The sequence below is a fragment of the Artemia franciscana genome, chromosome 7, assembly GCF_032884065.1.
Source record: "Artemia franciscana chromosome 7, ASM3288406v1, whole genome shotgun sequence".
NCBI lineage: Eukaryota > Metazoa > Arthropoda > Branchiopoda > Anostraca > Artemiidae > Artemia > Artemia franciscana.
The window spans coordinates 19317265-19334243 of NC_088869.1; the positions used below are offsets into that span (position 1 = coordinate 19317265).

At 36.9% G+C, this 16979-nt stretch overlaps 1 protein-coding gene across 1 annotated transcript in view; it reads left to right on the top strand.

Annotated features, from left to right (window-relative positions):
* The first annotated feature begins 1431 nt into the window (after nt 1–1431).
* Nucleotides 1432–16979, top strand: part of LOC136028946 (uncharacterized) — a 37683-nt gene continuing 22135 nt past the window's right edge. Inside the window, exons 1-4 of the mRNA XM_065706937.1 lie at nt 1432–1442; nt 9005–9986; nt 13363–13462; nt 15324–15510. Of these exons, the coding sequence (XP_065563009.1) occupies nt 9022–9986; nt 13363–13462; nt 15324–15510 (1252 nt within the window). The 5' untranslated portion in view covers nt 1432–1442; nt 9005–9021. The remainder of the gene's footprint in view (nt 1443–9004; nt 9987–13362; nt 13463–15323; nt 15511–16979) is intronic.

A 16979-nucleotide genomic window follows, 5' to 3' on the forward strand; every position in this document is an offset into this window, starting at 1 on the left:
GGTAATCCTGGAGTAAGGAAGCTCTATGAGGTTTTTTTTTTAAAGATAACTATTGCATAACATGCACCTGTATCTCCTAGAAAACATTCCCTATGACGTAACCAGCAAACCTTAATACGTAGGTATAGTATACACGTGCACTATACAATTGCGTCAGACAGGTGTACGTAATGTCACACATCTACCTGTATCTTCAGCTACATATCAGCTTAGCCCTTGGCATAAATTGGAACGCAGGCGGAAGAAAATTCTTTGGCACTGACTAAAAGTTGTGTTTCTGCTTTAATCTCAAAATAAATTCATGCAAAAAATATATGATTGTCTTACGTGTTTAAGGAAGGGAGGTGAACTTTAAAATGTTACTGGTCACCTCTGCTGGCTTTTCTTTCTTTACTATAATACTAAGATGATATAGTTCAAACTAAAATCCTTTTTATTTCAAAAAACTCAAGAAAGCCGAAAAACACCAAAACTTGTGCTGTTTGTCGTAATATTAAAGCGCACAAAAAGACAAACGAAGTAAATATCTGTAAATACAATCCAATTTTAAACTTAAACAGATGAAAAGAAAGATTTTTTAGATCTCAAATAAAGTCGATGTCCCCAGACAACCTGAAAAAAAGAGCATTATGTTTTAAAATGCAATCACTAAGGTTCTAAATTGAATTCTATCCAAAGAGTCAGATTTTCAAGATATCCGATGGAAGTTTAGCATTCATGATGAGGGAGAGGTGCAGGGAAATTATTCTTTTTAGCCTATGAAACCATTGATAACTGATTATTTCAATATAATTTCTTTCTCAAACCCTTTAAACAAGTGCATAAATTGAATATTTCAGGGCGGTTGTCTAATGCCTCAAACCTACAAGTCTACTTTAAGCAGATATGATCCTGGCAATTCACCATTGCAAGATTAGGCAAATAAAAGAGAGCTTAATGCAACCAACTGAAAAACCGCCCTAAAGGCAAAGATACTAGGCAATTTGTTTCAATGAAAAAAAATTACTGACAACGCTGATTACATCTTTTTCCTGCCATCTTTTACAACTTGATTATATAGAGAAAAAAATGATCAGGAGTATATATAAGGATTTCTTCGAATCATAGACCCTTCAGGCTACATGTAAGCTAACTAACTGTTACTTATGCTTAGTGGAACAGCAGCTATACAGAAATCTAGGCTACGTAGTATTCTAGCCTAGGCCTCTATTAGGCTATATGCTTGGCTACCATGGCAGTTGCCTCCCTCTCATCCCCCTTAATGCCTTAACCTAAAGATGTGTTGATGTAAGATTCTTTGGTAAAGTTGTAATTCTTGATGTCCTGGAAAGTAGTTGGGTTGTGAATGCAACTTTCATGTTTACATCAAGGGCATTAAGGAAAAAAAATGATTAGGAGTCAATATAAGAATTTCTCCAAATCATTGACCCTTCAGGCTACATGTAAGCTAACTAACTGTTACTTATGCTAAGTGGAACAGCAGCTATACAGAAATCTAGGCTATGTAGTATTTTAGCCTAGGCCTCTTATATGCTTGGCTACCATGGCAGTTGCATCCCAGCCTCCCTCTCACCCCCCTTAATGCCTTAACCTAAAGGTGTGTTGATGTAAGATTCTTTGGTAAAGTTGTAGTTCTTGATGTCTTGGGAAGTAGTTGGGTTATGTGAATGCAACTTTCATATGGTTACAGTAAAAGAACCAGCCTTTCAGTTGTGTTTCTACTCTGAATCTTGGTGACAGCTGTCAGGAATTTCTCCCACTGGTTGTTGACATTGCTCTGAAGTAGCTCATCCCAGTCAATAAGTCTTAGCTCCTTTCTGATTGCCTTGTAATCTGTGTAGACCTTGCTTTTGTAGCCTATTTACTTTTCACTGGACATCTAGAGGTGATAATTTCTATGGCAAGATGGTCGCTTTTCCCAACTGGTGGGAGATAGTTTACCTTCTGAATTGCTTTGATTCTGTTTACAAACACCAGGTCTAATATCATGGGTTGTTGGGAAAGGCAAAACTGAGTTGGTTGGTCAATTAGTTGCTAGGCAGAAAGATAGTGTACAATCTCAATGAATGGTCTAGTGTTATTCAGGTTACTGGCAGTAGGGTTGTAAGGGTACCTGTCTTTCCAGATCAGTTCTGGGAAATTGATGTCATCTCCAACAATAAAATTGCCTTTAAAGTTTTCAATAGCTAGGCAGAACATTAAAAAGAGAGTGTTCTCAGTCTCAATGGCTGAGGGTGAAGACAGGATTTGATAGATACAACCAACTCTGAGAGGGCATTGGTGCTGGTCTTCATCAGTAAGGTCAAACCATACAGATTCAATGGAGGCTGAATTTGCCTCAATGCTTAGCTCATGTACTGCATAGGTATTTTTGATCAGAGCCAGAACACTGCATTTGCGTCCTGTACAAGAAAGGTTAGAGATCACTTGGTAACCAGGCATATTAATATGAGAATCTTCTAGCCTTGTTCTTGAATTCTTAGGACAAACTTCTGTTAATAAGACCAGGTCATAGTCTTTTTGATACATGAGACTCCTAAGCTCCTGTAATTTGTTTGTTAGTTGATCAACATTAGATATGAGAATAGAAAATGAGGTTGCCCCTAAAGGTCTATTTTGGGAGATTTCAAATTTTTTTATAAGAATAGATATCATGAAATTTTCATCTAATCTTAAGTTTATGGGGGTGTCTGAGAGGATATGTGGCATTTAAAAGGGAAGCAGGTTTTATTCCAATCAGTTTTGGTCCTTAAGAGAGCAGCTAAAACTTTAAATTGAATAAGGCATCCCTCAATTGCTTACAACCATTTTTTTTAGGATATGCCCAGAAAAACAAGGGTATATGGGATGAAATGAGGAACATTGCTCTTTACTATTGAGTGTAGTATGACTTGTTTGTCAATGGTTGTGCTGAATGAGAAAGTGTAAAAGACTCTAAAATGCAAGATATAGTTCTGAAAACATTTGCATTTGTGACTGTAAGAAGTCTTTGAAGATAAACTCTCCCAGATATTGATATGCAGTACACTGACAGCATGCATAGAAAAGAGGAGAGATGTCAAAGAGTCAGAAATGCCAAAAATTCATCATAACTTTTGCAATATCTTTGGTTTAGTTTAATGGAAACCCAAGCAAGCACCTGCAACAAGAACATATATAAGCAAGCAAGCACCTACAACAAAAACATATATAAGCAAGCAAATAAATATAAGCATGGGAATGCATGTTAATAAGCAGAGCTTCAAGCACGGCAAGTCAATATTCTGCATCCTCCTTCTTTTGTTGATAACATCAAAGGTTGAGCCTGGTGGGTGGCTTTGTAATTCGCCCAGAACATGTGGTGCTGCATAGCGGCTGTCTTGGTCATTGGGTTAGGTGCAAAGGGGATTGTGAAGGAGACTCTGCAGTGGCAGCATCTGCTTGTGGTGTAGCAAATCTTTTAGCAGGTGTAGTTGTAGCACGAGGTGGCATTGGGAAATTTGTGGGACTTGACGGGATGCTATGTGGGTGTTCAATTCCTATTTGGGCTCAAGGAGATACATGGGATCGATCTCCAGGTATACTGGGTTCTGGGGACATTGCTTCAAACTGCGGCTTGGTGGACATACTTTGGTTTCTCTCTGTGATCTGTCGCCTGTTCCATCTGTAGACCTTTCCATTCTCTGTTTGAAGAATGTAGGATTGTGGTGCATATTCATATTTTTTCAGTATTTGTGCTTTCTGCCACCTAGCATTGTGGTTGAGCTTCACCCACACAGTCTGATCCTTGAGCAGTGGTTTTAGGTCCCTTGAGTGTCTATTATACAACTCTGTTTGTAGTTTCTGTTGTCTTTTTCTGGCTTGTTGGAAAGATGAGGGTGGGATGACCTTTGACATGTCATCATTCTCTCTTTGACTTGGTTTTGTGCCATAGTACAACAAGTACTGCAGCTGCCAATCATGTTCTCAATATCTTTTGTAATGTTTGGCCAGAACACTACCATCCTGGCTTGTTCTTTGGTTTTGACCATTCCTAGATGGGAAGCATGTAGTTGGTTTAAAATGTTATTCTGCAGTGTTTCTGGGATTATGATTCTGTTGCCCTTCAGAATCACGCCATCCATGTATGTTAGTTCATCTCTGTGATTCCAAAACTTGAGTATTGCAGTGTTGCATTCATGGGGATGATCGGACCATCCCTCAGCAATGGTCTTGACCAGCACTTGTAGGTTTTGGTCAATTGTTGTTTGCTCTATGATTTGTTGGATTTTGTTGTCGCGAATTGGGACAGATCTGAGAAAGCTGAGTACTGCAAATTTGGAGTCATGCTTTGTGTCTGGATCTGTTTCGGGCAAGTGTAATCTGGAAAGGGCATCTGCAACTGGAATCTCAGAGCCTGGGCATAATATGACTTGTATGTCATAGTTCTGAACTGCTATCATCATTCTTTGAAGTCGTGGTGGAGCCTTGGATATGGGCTTCTTAAGTATTGACTCAAGAGGCTTGTGGTCAGTGGTTACAGTGGTTGTTCTACCATATATGTATTGGCGGAAGTGTTTGCAAGCGTATGTTATGGCTAGCATTTCTTTCTCAATTTGCAAATACCGTTTTTCTGCTCCACTGAGGGACCAGGATCCAAAGGCAACTGTTTTGTTGTTGACGACTAGTTGGGCCCCTAGCCCATGTTGAGAGGCATTCTTTGAAGTCATGGTGGAGCCATGGATATGGGCTTCTTAAGTATTGACTCTAGAGGCTTGTGGTCGGTGGTTACAGTGGTTGTTCTACCATATATGTATTGGCGGAAGTGTTTGCAAGCATATGTTATGGCTAGCATTTCTTTCTCAATTTGCAAATACCGTTTTTCTGCTCCACTGAGGGACCGGGATCCAAAGGCAACTGTTTTGTTGTTGACAACTAGTTGGGCCCCTAGCCCATGTTGAAAGGCATCCACTATGACTTCTACGTTTCTGCTCTTATGGTCAAAGTATGAGAGGTTTTTGCAGATTGAGGCTTGGATTTGCTTCCTCGCATTCTCATGCTGGGTTGTCCAGTTGTAAGTTTTGGATTTAGACAGTTCACGGAGAGGGTGGTTTAGAGTGGAGAGGTTTGGGATGTATCTTGCTAAATAGTTGTACATGCCTAGGAGCACCTGTAGCTGTTCGTGTGACTCTGGTGCTGGCATGTTCACAATTGCCTTTGTCTTCTCTGGATCTGCTTTGATCCCTTCAGTGGTCAGCAAGTGTCCGAAGTATGGAATCCTTAGAGCATTAAAAATACATTTATCTTGGTTGAACCTTACTCTCTTTTCTCTGGCTCACTGTAATACCAGCCTCAACTTAGCATCATGATCTTCTGTATTTGCTGCTGTTCCAGCAATGTCATCTATTATGAGTCCTTTGAAGACTTCCTCCATCTTCTGTTGGAACTCATCCTGTGCTGATTTGACTCCATATGGGTATTGCTTCCAGCGATATCTACCAAATGTAGTGCTAAAGGTGGTTAGGAGGGATGACTCCTCATCTAGTTCCATGGACTAGTATCCTTGTCTTGCGTCCAATTTAAAAAATGCATTAGATCCTGGACATCATCAAACGATGGTATTGGGTGGTAAGGATGCTGCACCCATTTGTTTAGGTCAACAGCATCTAAACAAATCCTAAGAGATCCATTTGGTTTTTGGACAACTACAATTGAGTTTACCCATTCAGTTGGTAGAGTTGTCTTCTCAATGATGCCCATGACTTCAAGGCGATCAAGTTCTTCTTTTAGTTTTTCTTGTAGGGCGAATGGAACTCTTTTTGGTGGTTGTACTGTTGGTACAGCTCCTTCTTTCAAGTGGATTTTACACTTCCCCGGGAGTTTTCCTACACCTTCAAAAACATCTCCATATTCCTCCAGTATTCTGGCCATTTTGGGTTTCATTGAGGTTGCAGGTTTGTTCTGTACATTCAGAATGAATTTGATCAATTTCATATTCTGACTTGTCTTTCTGCTAAGGATTGGCTTGTGATCAGTGTTGACCACATGAAACCGGTGAACCTGTTTCTCACCTTCCTTGTAGCAGATACATAGCTCTACAAACCCCAAAACCTGTAACCTTTCTCTGGAGTAGCTTGTTAGAATGTCTTTTGTTGGTTGCAAACGAGGGTTAGGTACCATGCTATAATAGTTGCTGACCGGAAGAACATTTGCTTCAGCTCCTGTGTCTATTTTGAAGACTAAGTCTAGTTTCTGGTCAACAATTCTTATTACAGCATCTGGCCCATCTGCATGTTTCACTAGCATGCTGTTGACAGTGTCAATCATGAGCTCACTTGCACTTGTTCCTGCTTCTTGTTGGCTTATTTCATTCACACCTTTGCTTTTACATACTTTGGCGAAGTGATTTAGTTTGTTGCATTTTGAACATGTTTTGCCCCTGGCTGGGCAGTTATGATTCTTGGTATAAGGTGCACCACAGAAATAGCATTCCTTGTTGTTGTACTGTTTCTTCAGGGCATCTATCTCTTGTTTCATCATGGGCACTGAAGTCTTATTAGCAGCTGTCATTTGCGCTTGGGTTTCCTGTACTGATTCGATGGCACGGCAAATCTCTATTGCTCTGGCAAGGCTTAATGTCCCTCCTTCACTTAGTAATTTCTCTCTAATTCTGTCACTCTTAACTCCAAAGACAAGACGATCTCTTATCAGGTAATCTCTGCTGGTACCAAAGTCACAGTCATTAGCAATTAACTTGAGGTCGGTCACATATTGTTCAATGTTTTCATTACCTTGGTCTCGCCTGTGGAACGTAAATCTTGTCACTATGGGGTTTGATATGGGTTCAACATGGGCTCCGAATTTATTAAGGTACGTTTGAACCCTGTTTGTCTCAGCATCTGTTAGAGTCCATTTGCTGAAAATGTCTCTTCCTTTACCACCAACCCATATCAATAGATACGAACACAGGACAGCCTGGGATTTGCTTTCCAGTGGTCCAGAGAACATTAATTCACAGTGTTGTCTGAACCTTTTCCAGGCCGATTTTAGGTTCGTTGATGACCAGTCCAAGGACAGATGTGGTGTGCTGTCCATGTTTACTGTTTTACTTCTGACACCATGCAATATCTTCAGTTTAGTTTAACGGTTTAATGGAAACCCAAGCAAGCACCTACAACAAGAACATATATAAGCAAGCAAGTACCTACAACAAGAACATATATAAGCAAGCAAATAAATATAAGCATGGGCATGCACGTTAATAAGCAGAGCTTCAAGCATGGCAAGTCAATATTCTGCAACTTTCTCTTTTTATGGAAGAGTTGGGGGATCATATTTGGTCAGTGGGGGAACATCCCCACCCCCACTGTGTGTCAGTTTTGTTATAGACATACAAATATTTGTTAAAATCCACAATTCCAAATTTTTGGTCCAAAAGCTTTTTATTTTTACATTGTAATCATGGTTGTAGCAACAGTTGCAACCTAGCAAAATGTAAACTAAAGCCCATAGTAACCAAAAGTTTGAAACAACACAGGATTTTTTGTATAGTAGAAACTTTAAATGTTTTTGGATTTTTTCTATAACATAAACGTATAGTTGTCATTTATTATATATGTATACATACAGTTGTCATTTAATAACTGACTTGTATTATTTTTATCAAGATTCCAATTATATGCTCTTTATTCTGGTACTGATTTATATTTCTTTGATATTGAAAAGAGTTTGGCAAGTTGTGCTTGCAATATAAGAGCTGCATTAAACCAAAGATAGCCATAAATAAAACACAATAATTTGTCTAGCATAAAACTACCATAAATCACTATCAATAAATAAATGAACAGAAATTACAATAAATAACTGAGTCAAACTCGAAACAAACAAAAACTAAGGGGAGTAGGGCTGACACCCTGTGCCTTCTACAGACTAAAACATAATTTGCACTTCACTGAAAAAAAAAAATCCTTATTTTGAGCTTTGTTTTTATTTCTTATAGTTTAAAAAAAAAGAAAAAATAACCAATATTACAAAAAAAAGGAATGTGAATTGGCAGTTTAATATATACATTAATATTCATTTCTGAAAGTCTTAATAATTTTGGATTTATTAAAGTTAAAAGAAGAAAAAAAACATTTGAAATTTATTTTGTCTTCAGTAAAGTGCAAATTATGTTCTGGTCTTAAGACGGCAAGGGAGGGGGGGGGGGGTTCTGTTGTCTTAATTTCTGCTTGTTTTGAGTTTTAATTGGATAATTATTGTTTGTTTTGGGTTTCATTTATTTAATGATGGTAATTTATTGTAGTTTTGGTGGCTGGCGTTTACCTGTTCCCCTAGAAAATAGGCCCGAGATAATACCCCCTACCCCCAGATAATTTTAACCCACATGGCTGGTTGGTCTCCTATCCCTTTGGACTTGGACTCTCAGTTTCTGATCTAATGAGTGCATTCTAAAGTTTCTACAACCTTGACCTGCAATCATTTTGACTCTTAAAAGGGCTCCAGAACTGCCAATTTTTAATTGAGATAGTTCCTTCCAAAATTTCTATGTCAACTCCTTCTATACAAAGTGTCTTGGTAAAAAAAAGAATAAATAAATAATTATTTAGGCAGTGCAATTGTGCTGCATATGATAAAACTGCATTTTATCAAAACTCTCTCAACTTTATCAATTGAAATGAAGGAATACAGAAAAAAAAATCTGGAATAATCACTTTTTCCATTCTTACTCATCAGATTTAAAATTGGTCTACTGCAGATACTAACTTTACTCTTTTAAATACAGTGGACCCCTGGCAAGCTGACAAACGTTTTGCAGGGCAGTGTTGAATTACCGACTTTGTTGGATTTAAGAGAACTGCCTAAAACCCTATGTAGTCAAGGCTATTTTACAAAAGAGTACTTCGTTATCCAGCAAATTACAGATCCGCTGATAAGATCCTATATTGAACATTATATTCTGGAGTACAAATCATAGCCTACTTCATTATGTGCTCTGTACTTATAATTCACTATGCTGTTTTTCATTTTTTTTTCTATTTTTCAGTAAGAGTTTCAACAAAAATGGAACACTTGAAGAACCAAGTTGTTATGATAAATGGCATCAGCTACTTCATTACTGATGATATTACTGGCTTGGACCTGAATACAGATCTCATCTCTAATGATGACCAAAATCATGAGCTCACTTTCATCCAAAATGCATGTGAAAATCCACAGGATTTTGATTTGACTGATGAGTTTTTTGGTGTTATTGAAGGTCTCCCAGCTAAACCAAAGGTTATTTATAGTAAAGGTGCTGATAATATTCCAGGCGAGTCATCCATTCAAGATGTTGTACACACAACTATTCCTGTGACCTTTGATTTGACAGATATTGAAAAACCACTAAGTTCTGATGAATTAAGCTCTTCTATTCAAAAGCCACATGCAGTTGTTCACAAACAAGCCTATAATATCAACACAAAAGATAAGAATCAGTATAGTGACAGACATTCATCAGAACCTGTTATTATAACAGTAAAACCGAAAGGAAATACGTTGCCAAGCCTTAAAAAGGATGAACTGAATAGAGTTGAAAATAGGTTTACAATAAGCTACAATACTAAAATTCAAACATCCACCAGCACTGCTGCCGAAAGTGAGCAAGTCCCTGCTAAGAAATTAGAGAGTAACAACCTGCTTTCACAAAAAGTGCCGTTTTTCAAAAGCAGAGAAGCCAGTGGGGTAAAAGAGCAAGCCAGCTTCCTTTCAAGTTTTAGTGATGGATCACAACTTGCTGATACCCAAAAGAATAGATTTGGCAATATTTTGTCTGCTGAAAGTGAGATTCTTAAACCATTAGGCTCAAGTGAGAATCCCATTCAGCTGATTCAAAAAGGCGCAAAATTTCATAGTCTTCAACCACTATCTCAAGAACAACTGCAGCAAGTGGCTGCCATTTTAAGACAGCAAAATCGGAAAGACTTATTGAAAAATACAGAAAATATTGTTTTTGACAAGAAGACTAACACAAAAATTGTATGCAAGTATGTATATTTCATTTGTATTTTATATAAACATAAGTTCCACTTTTCAGGCCTGTAAAAATTTCCTTTTTAAAACCTTATAAAGGATAATACCACCCACAGATGCATGCTAGTCAAGTCCTCAGGGAGGATGGATCAGAATATTTTACTGGGAAATGAAGGAAGATATTGAAAGTTTGCATCTTTCACCATTTTTTTTCATTTTTTGGGAGGGTTAGGATCTTTGTGACTAATTTTGTAGCCTGTGGAATTTCCTGAGCTATATCAGTAAACTTTATTAAACCTTTGATCTAATTCATAAGGAAGTGAGATGCATCGCCCCAGTTTATATATTTTTACTAAGTGAAGCCATCAATATTTTCATCACAATACCTAGACAAAGAGGCTGGAAAATTTTCCCTCTCCCTCAGATTGACCTGAAATTATCTTCCATGGAAAAATAATGGCTGAAACACTATCATATTTTCGATCCGAAAATATGACTCTAGATTGATCTGAAATTATCTTCCATGGAAAAATAATGTCTGAAACACTGTCATATTTTCAATACCTTTATGAGTTCAGACCTTTATGAATTAATGCTTTTTGTCATACCTTTGCAAACAGGGTATAGTTATTGAACTGTCAAAGTTCATTTAGCTAATTAGTAATTACTCCCCTTCCTCAAAAGTTGGAGCTGTGTACACCTACACTTAGATCACTATTATTTCTAATATTGTCAATATACTCATAAAATTAAAATTTTTGCTTTTATTATTTTCTATATAAAAGGAAATAAGTCTAATGCTTGATCAACACTCTTTTGCTCTACTTGATCTGTGCAGAGATTCAGTATTGCCTCTATTGAACTTGCTTTCTCTCTGACACTATCACTGCAGCTTACCTGTTTTTTGCAGGCGATGTAGATGCTTAAGTTCTTAATATTTTTTGTGATTGTCACTTTCATGCCAAGTTGTATTTCCCCCTTGTTTTGCCTCGTATGCTTGCTCTTGCTCCTTTTTGGTCTCTATTATTGGATAAAAATACATTTTTACTCTTGTCTTGCTTTTACTGTTTTGAAAAGATTTATAATATTTGCCTCTTGGAGAAGTAATTTGGTGATAAGTGAAAAAACACTATATACCACCTTGAATGGGTTGTTACTATCCAAAATGTTGGGGGGGGGTAGAAATTTTACCAACTGGCTGATCATTTAAACTGACTGTTTTTTCAATAATTAGCATAATGCCTGTTGTGAATATAATATGTAAAATTGGTGTAGGCTACATGTCAGTAAAACCTTTGTATTTCCTGACCGAGATTGAGATTTCTTTAAATATCACGTCACTACTTCCATGCTCTTTATTTGACCAAATGGAAAATTAGCGGCACCATCTGTAAAATCATGGCAGGAGTTGATAAAACTGCTGCATTTACCGACGAAGTTCAAGACTTTTTTGAATGACATGTCTTTATTTTTGTGGTCTTTATTTAACCAAACAAAAAAATGTGGCAGAGTTTAGAAAGTCGTGGTGCTTCTCGCCATGATTTTCCCAACTCATTTTTCTTTTATTGAAAGCCCAGAAAAATTGGGAGGGGGGTCTCCTTTCCACCCATACGTGACAGCCCTGTAGCTTGATATCTGGCTATATAGAAAGAATTCAGAAGTTCCAGTATAGTATGCATTTAGATATTTTTGTTTATTAGTGCCTCTCTTTAGCATCTTTTTTCTTCATTATTTATTGTGCTACAGGAGCAACAATTTGGTTTTGTTGTGTGTTTTTCTTCCTAGTACCCTGATTTCAGCTTATTCCTAGAAAATGGTACGAGTCTAACCTCTGCAGTTGTTAGGAAAGTGTGGACCTTAGGCCAGATTGATGAATATGACTTTGCATTTTCGAGAGCTTCATAGAGCTCTTGCTTGGAGCCAAAAAGGATGGTTTTTGCTTGTCCTTGAGCCAGAGCCTATAGTATGTGAAGTGACTTGGGGTTTTATAGTCTATGTGAGGGAGAACTATCTGAAGATATGCAGTCAAGCTTTTGTTTTCATCAAACCATATTTCTGCTTTTGACCGGAAAGCTCTGTTCTAGCAGGCAGGCACCAGTTTCAAATTGAAGATGGACTAAAATGTATAAGTGTTAATTATATGTGGTAGTTACCCGGCCCCACAGCCAATATATCTTCTTTGAGTGATAAATAGAAAAAATTACAGAAATAAAAAAGTGGGGACCGAATGAGCTGCCAACTGTTGTTTCTACCCATTTCTGTTGGTGATTTCAGCTGAGTTTAGATTTGAGTGATTTCAGCTTGATGATGTTAAAAACTAAACTAAGGAACAAAAGAACTAAGATAGATATATTTTTTTTTTCGACGGCAGCGATAGCTCTTGATGAGCTGATCAAAGTATATGTCATCCATTTTTTTGAAAAAAAAATCCTTCATGAAATATACCAGTTTGAAAGTTTAAAGGGGTTAACAACTTCAAAAGTAAGGTACACACTGAAACCAACAATAGACCAATACCATTTGTGAGACATACAAGGAAGTTTTGGCAACAGTCGGCTGTTAGCTCATAATCCTCTTCCGCAATCAGGGGTTTGCAACTTTTGCTAGTTGGTGTACCTGTTGTTTGTTTCCAATGTATTTGATGGTAAGACCAATTTGGTTCCTGTAGTAAGACATGTTGAAGGCTTGTAAGCAATAATCGGCTGTTAGGCTATAATCCTCTTTAGCAGTGAGGGGTTTGCAACTTTTCCTAGTTGCAATGAGGGGTTTGCAACTTTTCCGAGTTAATGTACCTAGTATTTATTTTAAGATCCTTACAAATTAAAACTTTAGCGTTTAATTGAAGCGAGGAAATAAAACCAAAGTGTTGCTCTCGCAACACTTTACTCGGCGAAGCCGAACGAAGGTTGGCGCAACAGCTCACGTTGCCCATGCAACGTAGATCTAGTTTCATTTGTGTTACTCCATGTGTGATCAAGCGTCTTTAAATTGGGCAATAAAACTCATTCATTCAGTCTTTTTCAACCATTAATTGATCATATCTTCACATGGGGAGGTGGGAATTCTCCCTTCTGTTGAAATTAGTCACCTCCTCCCCACCAATCAAAGATTCATTTCCTATTTTGATTCCCCCCCCCTTAAGTGTTGGACAATTATACACATCATTGTATGGTCCTAAATAAAACCTGACATTCTGTAACGTGTTTGATCTCAGACAGATGAGCAAATATGTTTTTTTTTTTTTTTTTTTTTTACCTAACATAAAATTCAAGTCTCATATAGGGGATGATGGGTATTGTATTATTTGCAATAAATATTGTTTTAAGTGTTTTCATTTGTGCAGTTTCTCTATGGCTACACATAAATCAAACAATTATTAATTTCTTCTAGGATTGTTTATCCTGAAAGTGCGTCAATAAAAAAGAAAGGACGGCGATTGAAAATGTCCCCAGTGCCAGTAGAGGATGAAAACAAAGACGTGGACGAAAAGGTATTTAATATTTCATTCATTTGATTAGCCAAACAACCTGTTGGACATTAAAAAAAACGTAATGTATAATCTCTTGCAAGGTCTAGAGAAGGAATTTTTCCTTTTCAGCTGAAAATTTTTTATAAGGCCCCATACCCCCCCCCCCCTGAAAAATAATTCGTGAAATTTTTAACTTCAGCCCTCAAAACTGGATTTACCTCCTTGCAATTGTTAAGTCAAGTCACTCCAATTGCAAAATACCTTTTGGTCTATACTGTCTTTGGCTACCCGCTCTATGGCTTCAGAGGAATGGCTCTTACCAATTATACAAAATGAGGTTCAAAAAGTGTCAAGCTAAATAGGTGTTAGTTTACAATACAAGAGACAACAAACATCTAGTGAATATATAAAGAGGCAATAAATATAATTTTATGAAATAATATAGATCAAATATAGCTGGATAAAAAAATTTGAAGCTTCATTGTTAAGTCCAAAGCTCCCCTCTTCACTTTGAGCAAAAATAGTGTCTACAGATACCTTTTATGGATCCTATACAAAATGTTTACCTCCTATGGGTTTTGAAACTGCTTTGTATATTTTTCAAAAAATATCTCTGTAGAAGTATGAGCATTAAGAATAATTTTGATTTGATGAAAGATTTTCACATAAACCGAAAAAAAAACATGATGTCAGATTTCAGGTAGGACCAATTATATAAAAAAAATCCAAATCTTTTCTTTGTGGATGGAATGTTGTGGGACATGGACCCAATGGCCCCATTTTAAACTCTTTGCGTGACTCCTTTTTTTATAGCAAGTTACATCAGTGCTTGCATATCTTTAATTTTAAGTATTCCCAGATATCATTCTACCCCAAACCACCCTACCCCTCCAATATTCCCCAAACCCACTTCTTTGCCATGTATCAGAGAAGGTCATCTGTGTTCCAATCATATTTTGCATTTACTCCAATTATTATTAATTTATGTCATGAATGACATATTACTACTTCTCTCTAGTTGAAAGAGGTCTAATATATCTACTTATGGAAATTTGGATGTGGGAGGCTGTGGGAAGGAAGCCTGGGCCCAAAATACTTTGAGCCCTCGAATCTTATGGAAAAAGATATTTATTTGGATTCAATATTGTATTCTAGTCTTCAGTGGAATCAGACACTATTCATAGAATATACATTTATTGTATTTTGATTAGGGGCTATTGTACAACAGTTTTTGTTATATTTAATGACAAAAGTTTAATTATATCGGATTGTTTTCTAAATAATTCCTGAAGGATTTTGAGTTGAACGAGGTACAAATCTATATATGCGAAGTTTTGCGCAGGGGATTTCGGAGGAGTCATTAGCACAAAGGCTCCACTGCTCTCCAATAACATATCGAAATTTTTTCCATGAAGTTGATTTCAATGAGGTATGACATGCCTAAGAGTTGGGAAATATATGTATTATGTAATGACTAAATTGCAGCATTGTCCTAAGATTTGTAATCAGCAAGCTCCGAAATCCTTACATATCAATTTGGGGGGATTGGTGAGACGGGGAGTGGAGGGTGTTCTCTAGAACCAGGTGCTTGTTTTGCCGTGCTCACTGGATATTTTTAAGTTTACTGTGTCAACTTAATATTACGGCATGGTACTACCTATTTTCTCTCAAGAGATGCAACAATGGGGTTGAACTTCTTGAAACAGGATTTATTTCTGCTCCGTGTCTCATTATTTGTCTTTGGTATTTAGTTTTCATTTTGAGAGTTTATTTAGCCCCCAAGTATGAAACTGTGACAAAGTATGCTGCAATAACGTTGGTGAACAAAGTAGGAAGCTCTTGTTGCAGTTTGCAAGTTTTGTTTTTCTTTTCTATGTTCTAGGCTACAGATATGCTTAAAATCAAACGAACCCGTTATGGTCGCTTATCCAAGCCTCCTCGACATGTTGTAAAAGGACTAAAGAGATTTAGTAAACTTGACGAAGAAGGCAATGAAGATGAAAGTTCAGATGGGGAATGCACTGAAGAAGAAATCACTCCAACTAACCAACCAATTGAAGCTTTACCAGGTGAAAAACTTAACTTTTCTATTTAAATGACATTTAGATAGAAGGAGGGATAAGTTTATTATAACAAACAAGCAACAACTAGAATTTAAGAAGCAAAAAACTTGTCCGTGGGGGGTGGTAAAAATACACTAGCCAATAATATGAAACAAAGAAAAAAGAACCAGTTCAGAACACACTACCTAATCAGCACCACAAACCTCAGAACAAGATAGTTTCATCAGATGTTTACTCTATCCATACCCAAAGAGGCCATGATTTTTAATTAACGTATTCAACCCCCTCCCCCCCAAAAAAAACAACAACAATATTATCTATAATTCATACTTACTAAAAAAGGATCTCTTTAATTACACTTTTAAACGAGCAAGTATCGCTAATATTTTTTTTGTGTTCTGATCAAGATTGTTTCAACTCTAAATCCTCTATGAAGTACGGAAAACTTCGACTGGTTGAAAACACCAGTGAAGTCCTAATCTCTGTAGAAAATGGAGTCTCTGTAGAAGATCGGGCCTAAATAGCTTTTTACAATGGATAATGGCTTTTAAAAAAGATAATAGCGTTTTTTTACAATGTTTGAACGGGTGAAGAAAAACAAACGAAACCAAAAATAGTGGAAATTTGATCTCAAATCCAACTGCAAGATATACCAACCGTTTGAAAGCCATATTGATTAAGTACATAAAACTAACAAAGAATAAAACTAAAAAAAAAAAGAATCATTACTGGTAATTGTTTAACTTACAAAGTTAGTCAGTTGTACACAGTAAGTGTGTAAGTTCTTTTCAACTTGAACTTAGACTAATTGCCTGAAACAATTGTGGTTAATTTCAGCTAGTCAATATATTTTCTTTTTTGTTAATATTTATTTGTAGGAAATGTCCCTAAAAATGACTTTAAAGTTTAGGAGATTTTTATAAAATGTGGACAAAGCAGAAGCTTTGGGTAGAGTGGTGTTGAGGAGGGGTGCTAGCCGTGATGCTGACATTGGGCAGCTTTTTTGTTACAACAAGTTTATAGCTGTTGCAGCACCTGAATATACGTTATAGTATAAAGTTAAGTTATAGTAATATAACTGTAGTATATAGTTAAGTTATAGTATACTTATAACTTATAGTTAAGTATAGTATATAGTTAAGTTATACAATATAGTTCAGATACTGTTAAGAGACGGATTAAACTCTTATAATTAGAATATGAGCCTCACGCTGAGGGATTGTTCTCTCTCTCAGGAATGGGGCTCACCAGGTCGTTCGTACCAAGCGTGGCAGAATTGTGCCAAGTGCTATGTGGAGTTTGGTAAGCATTTTGGGGACTAGACTAAGCTTATTAGAACTGTGCCACACAATTGACGTTTTGAGATGTACACCAGGTGGCGGGAAGCTATCCCATACTTGCCTCATGTTTCTGGCTTGTGAAGTATCATGAACTTTGGGGATCGCAATGGGTCTCCTCTTATTGTAGATTTATGA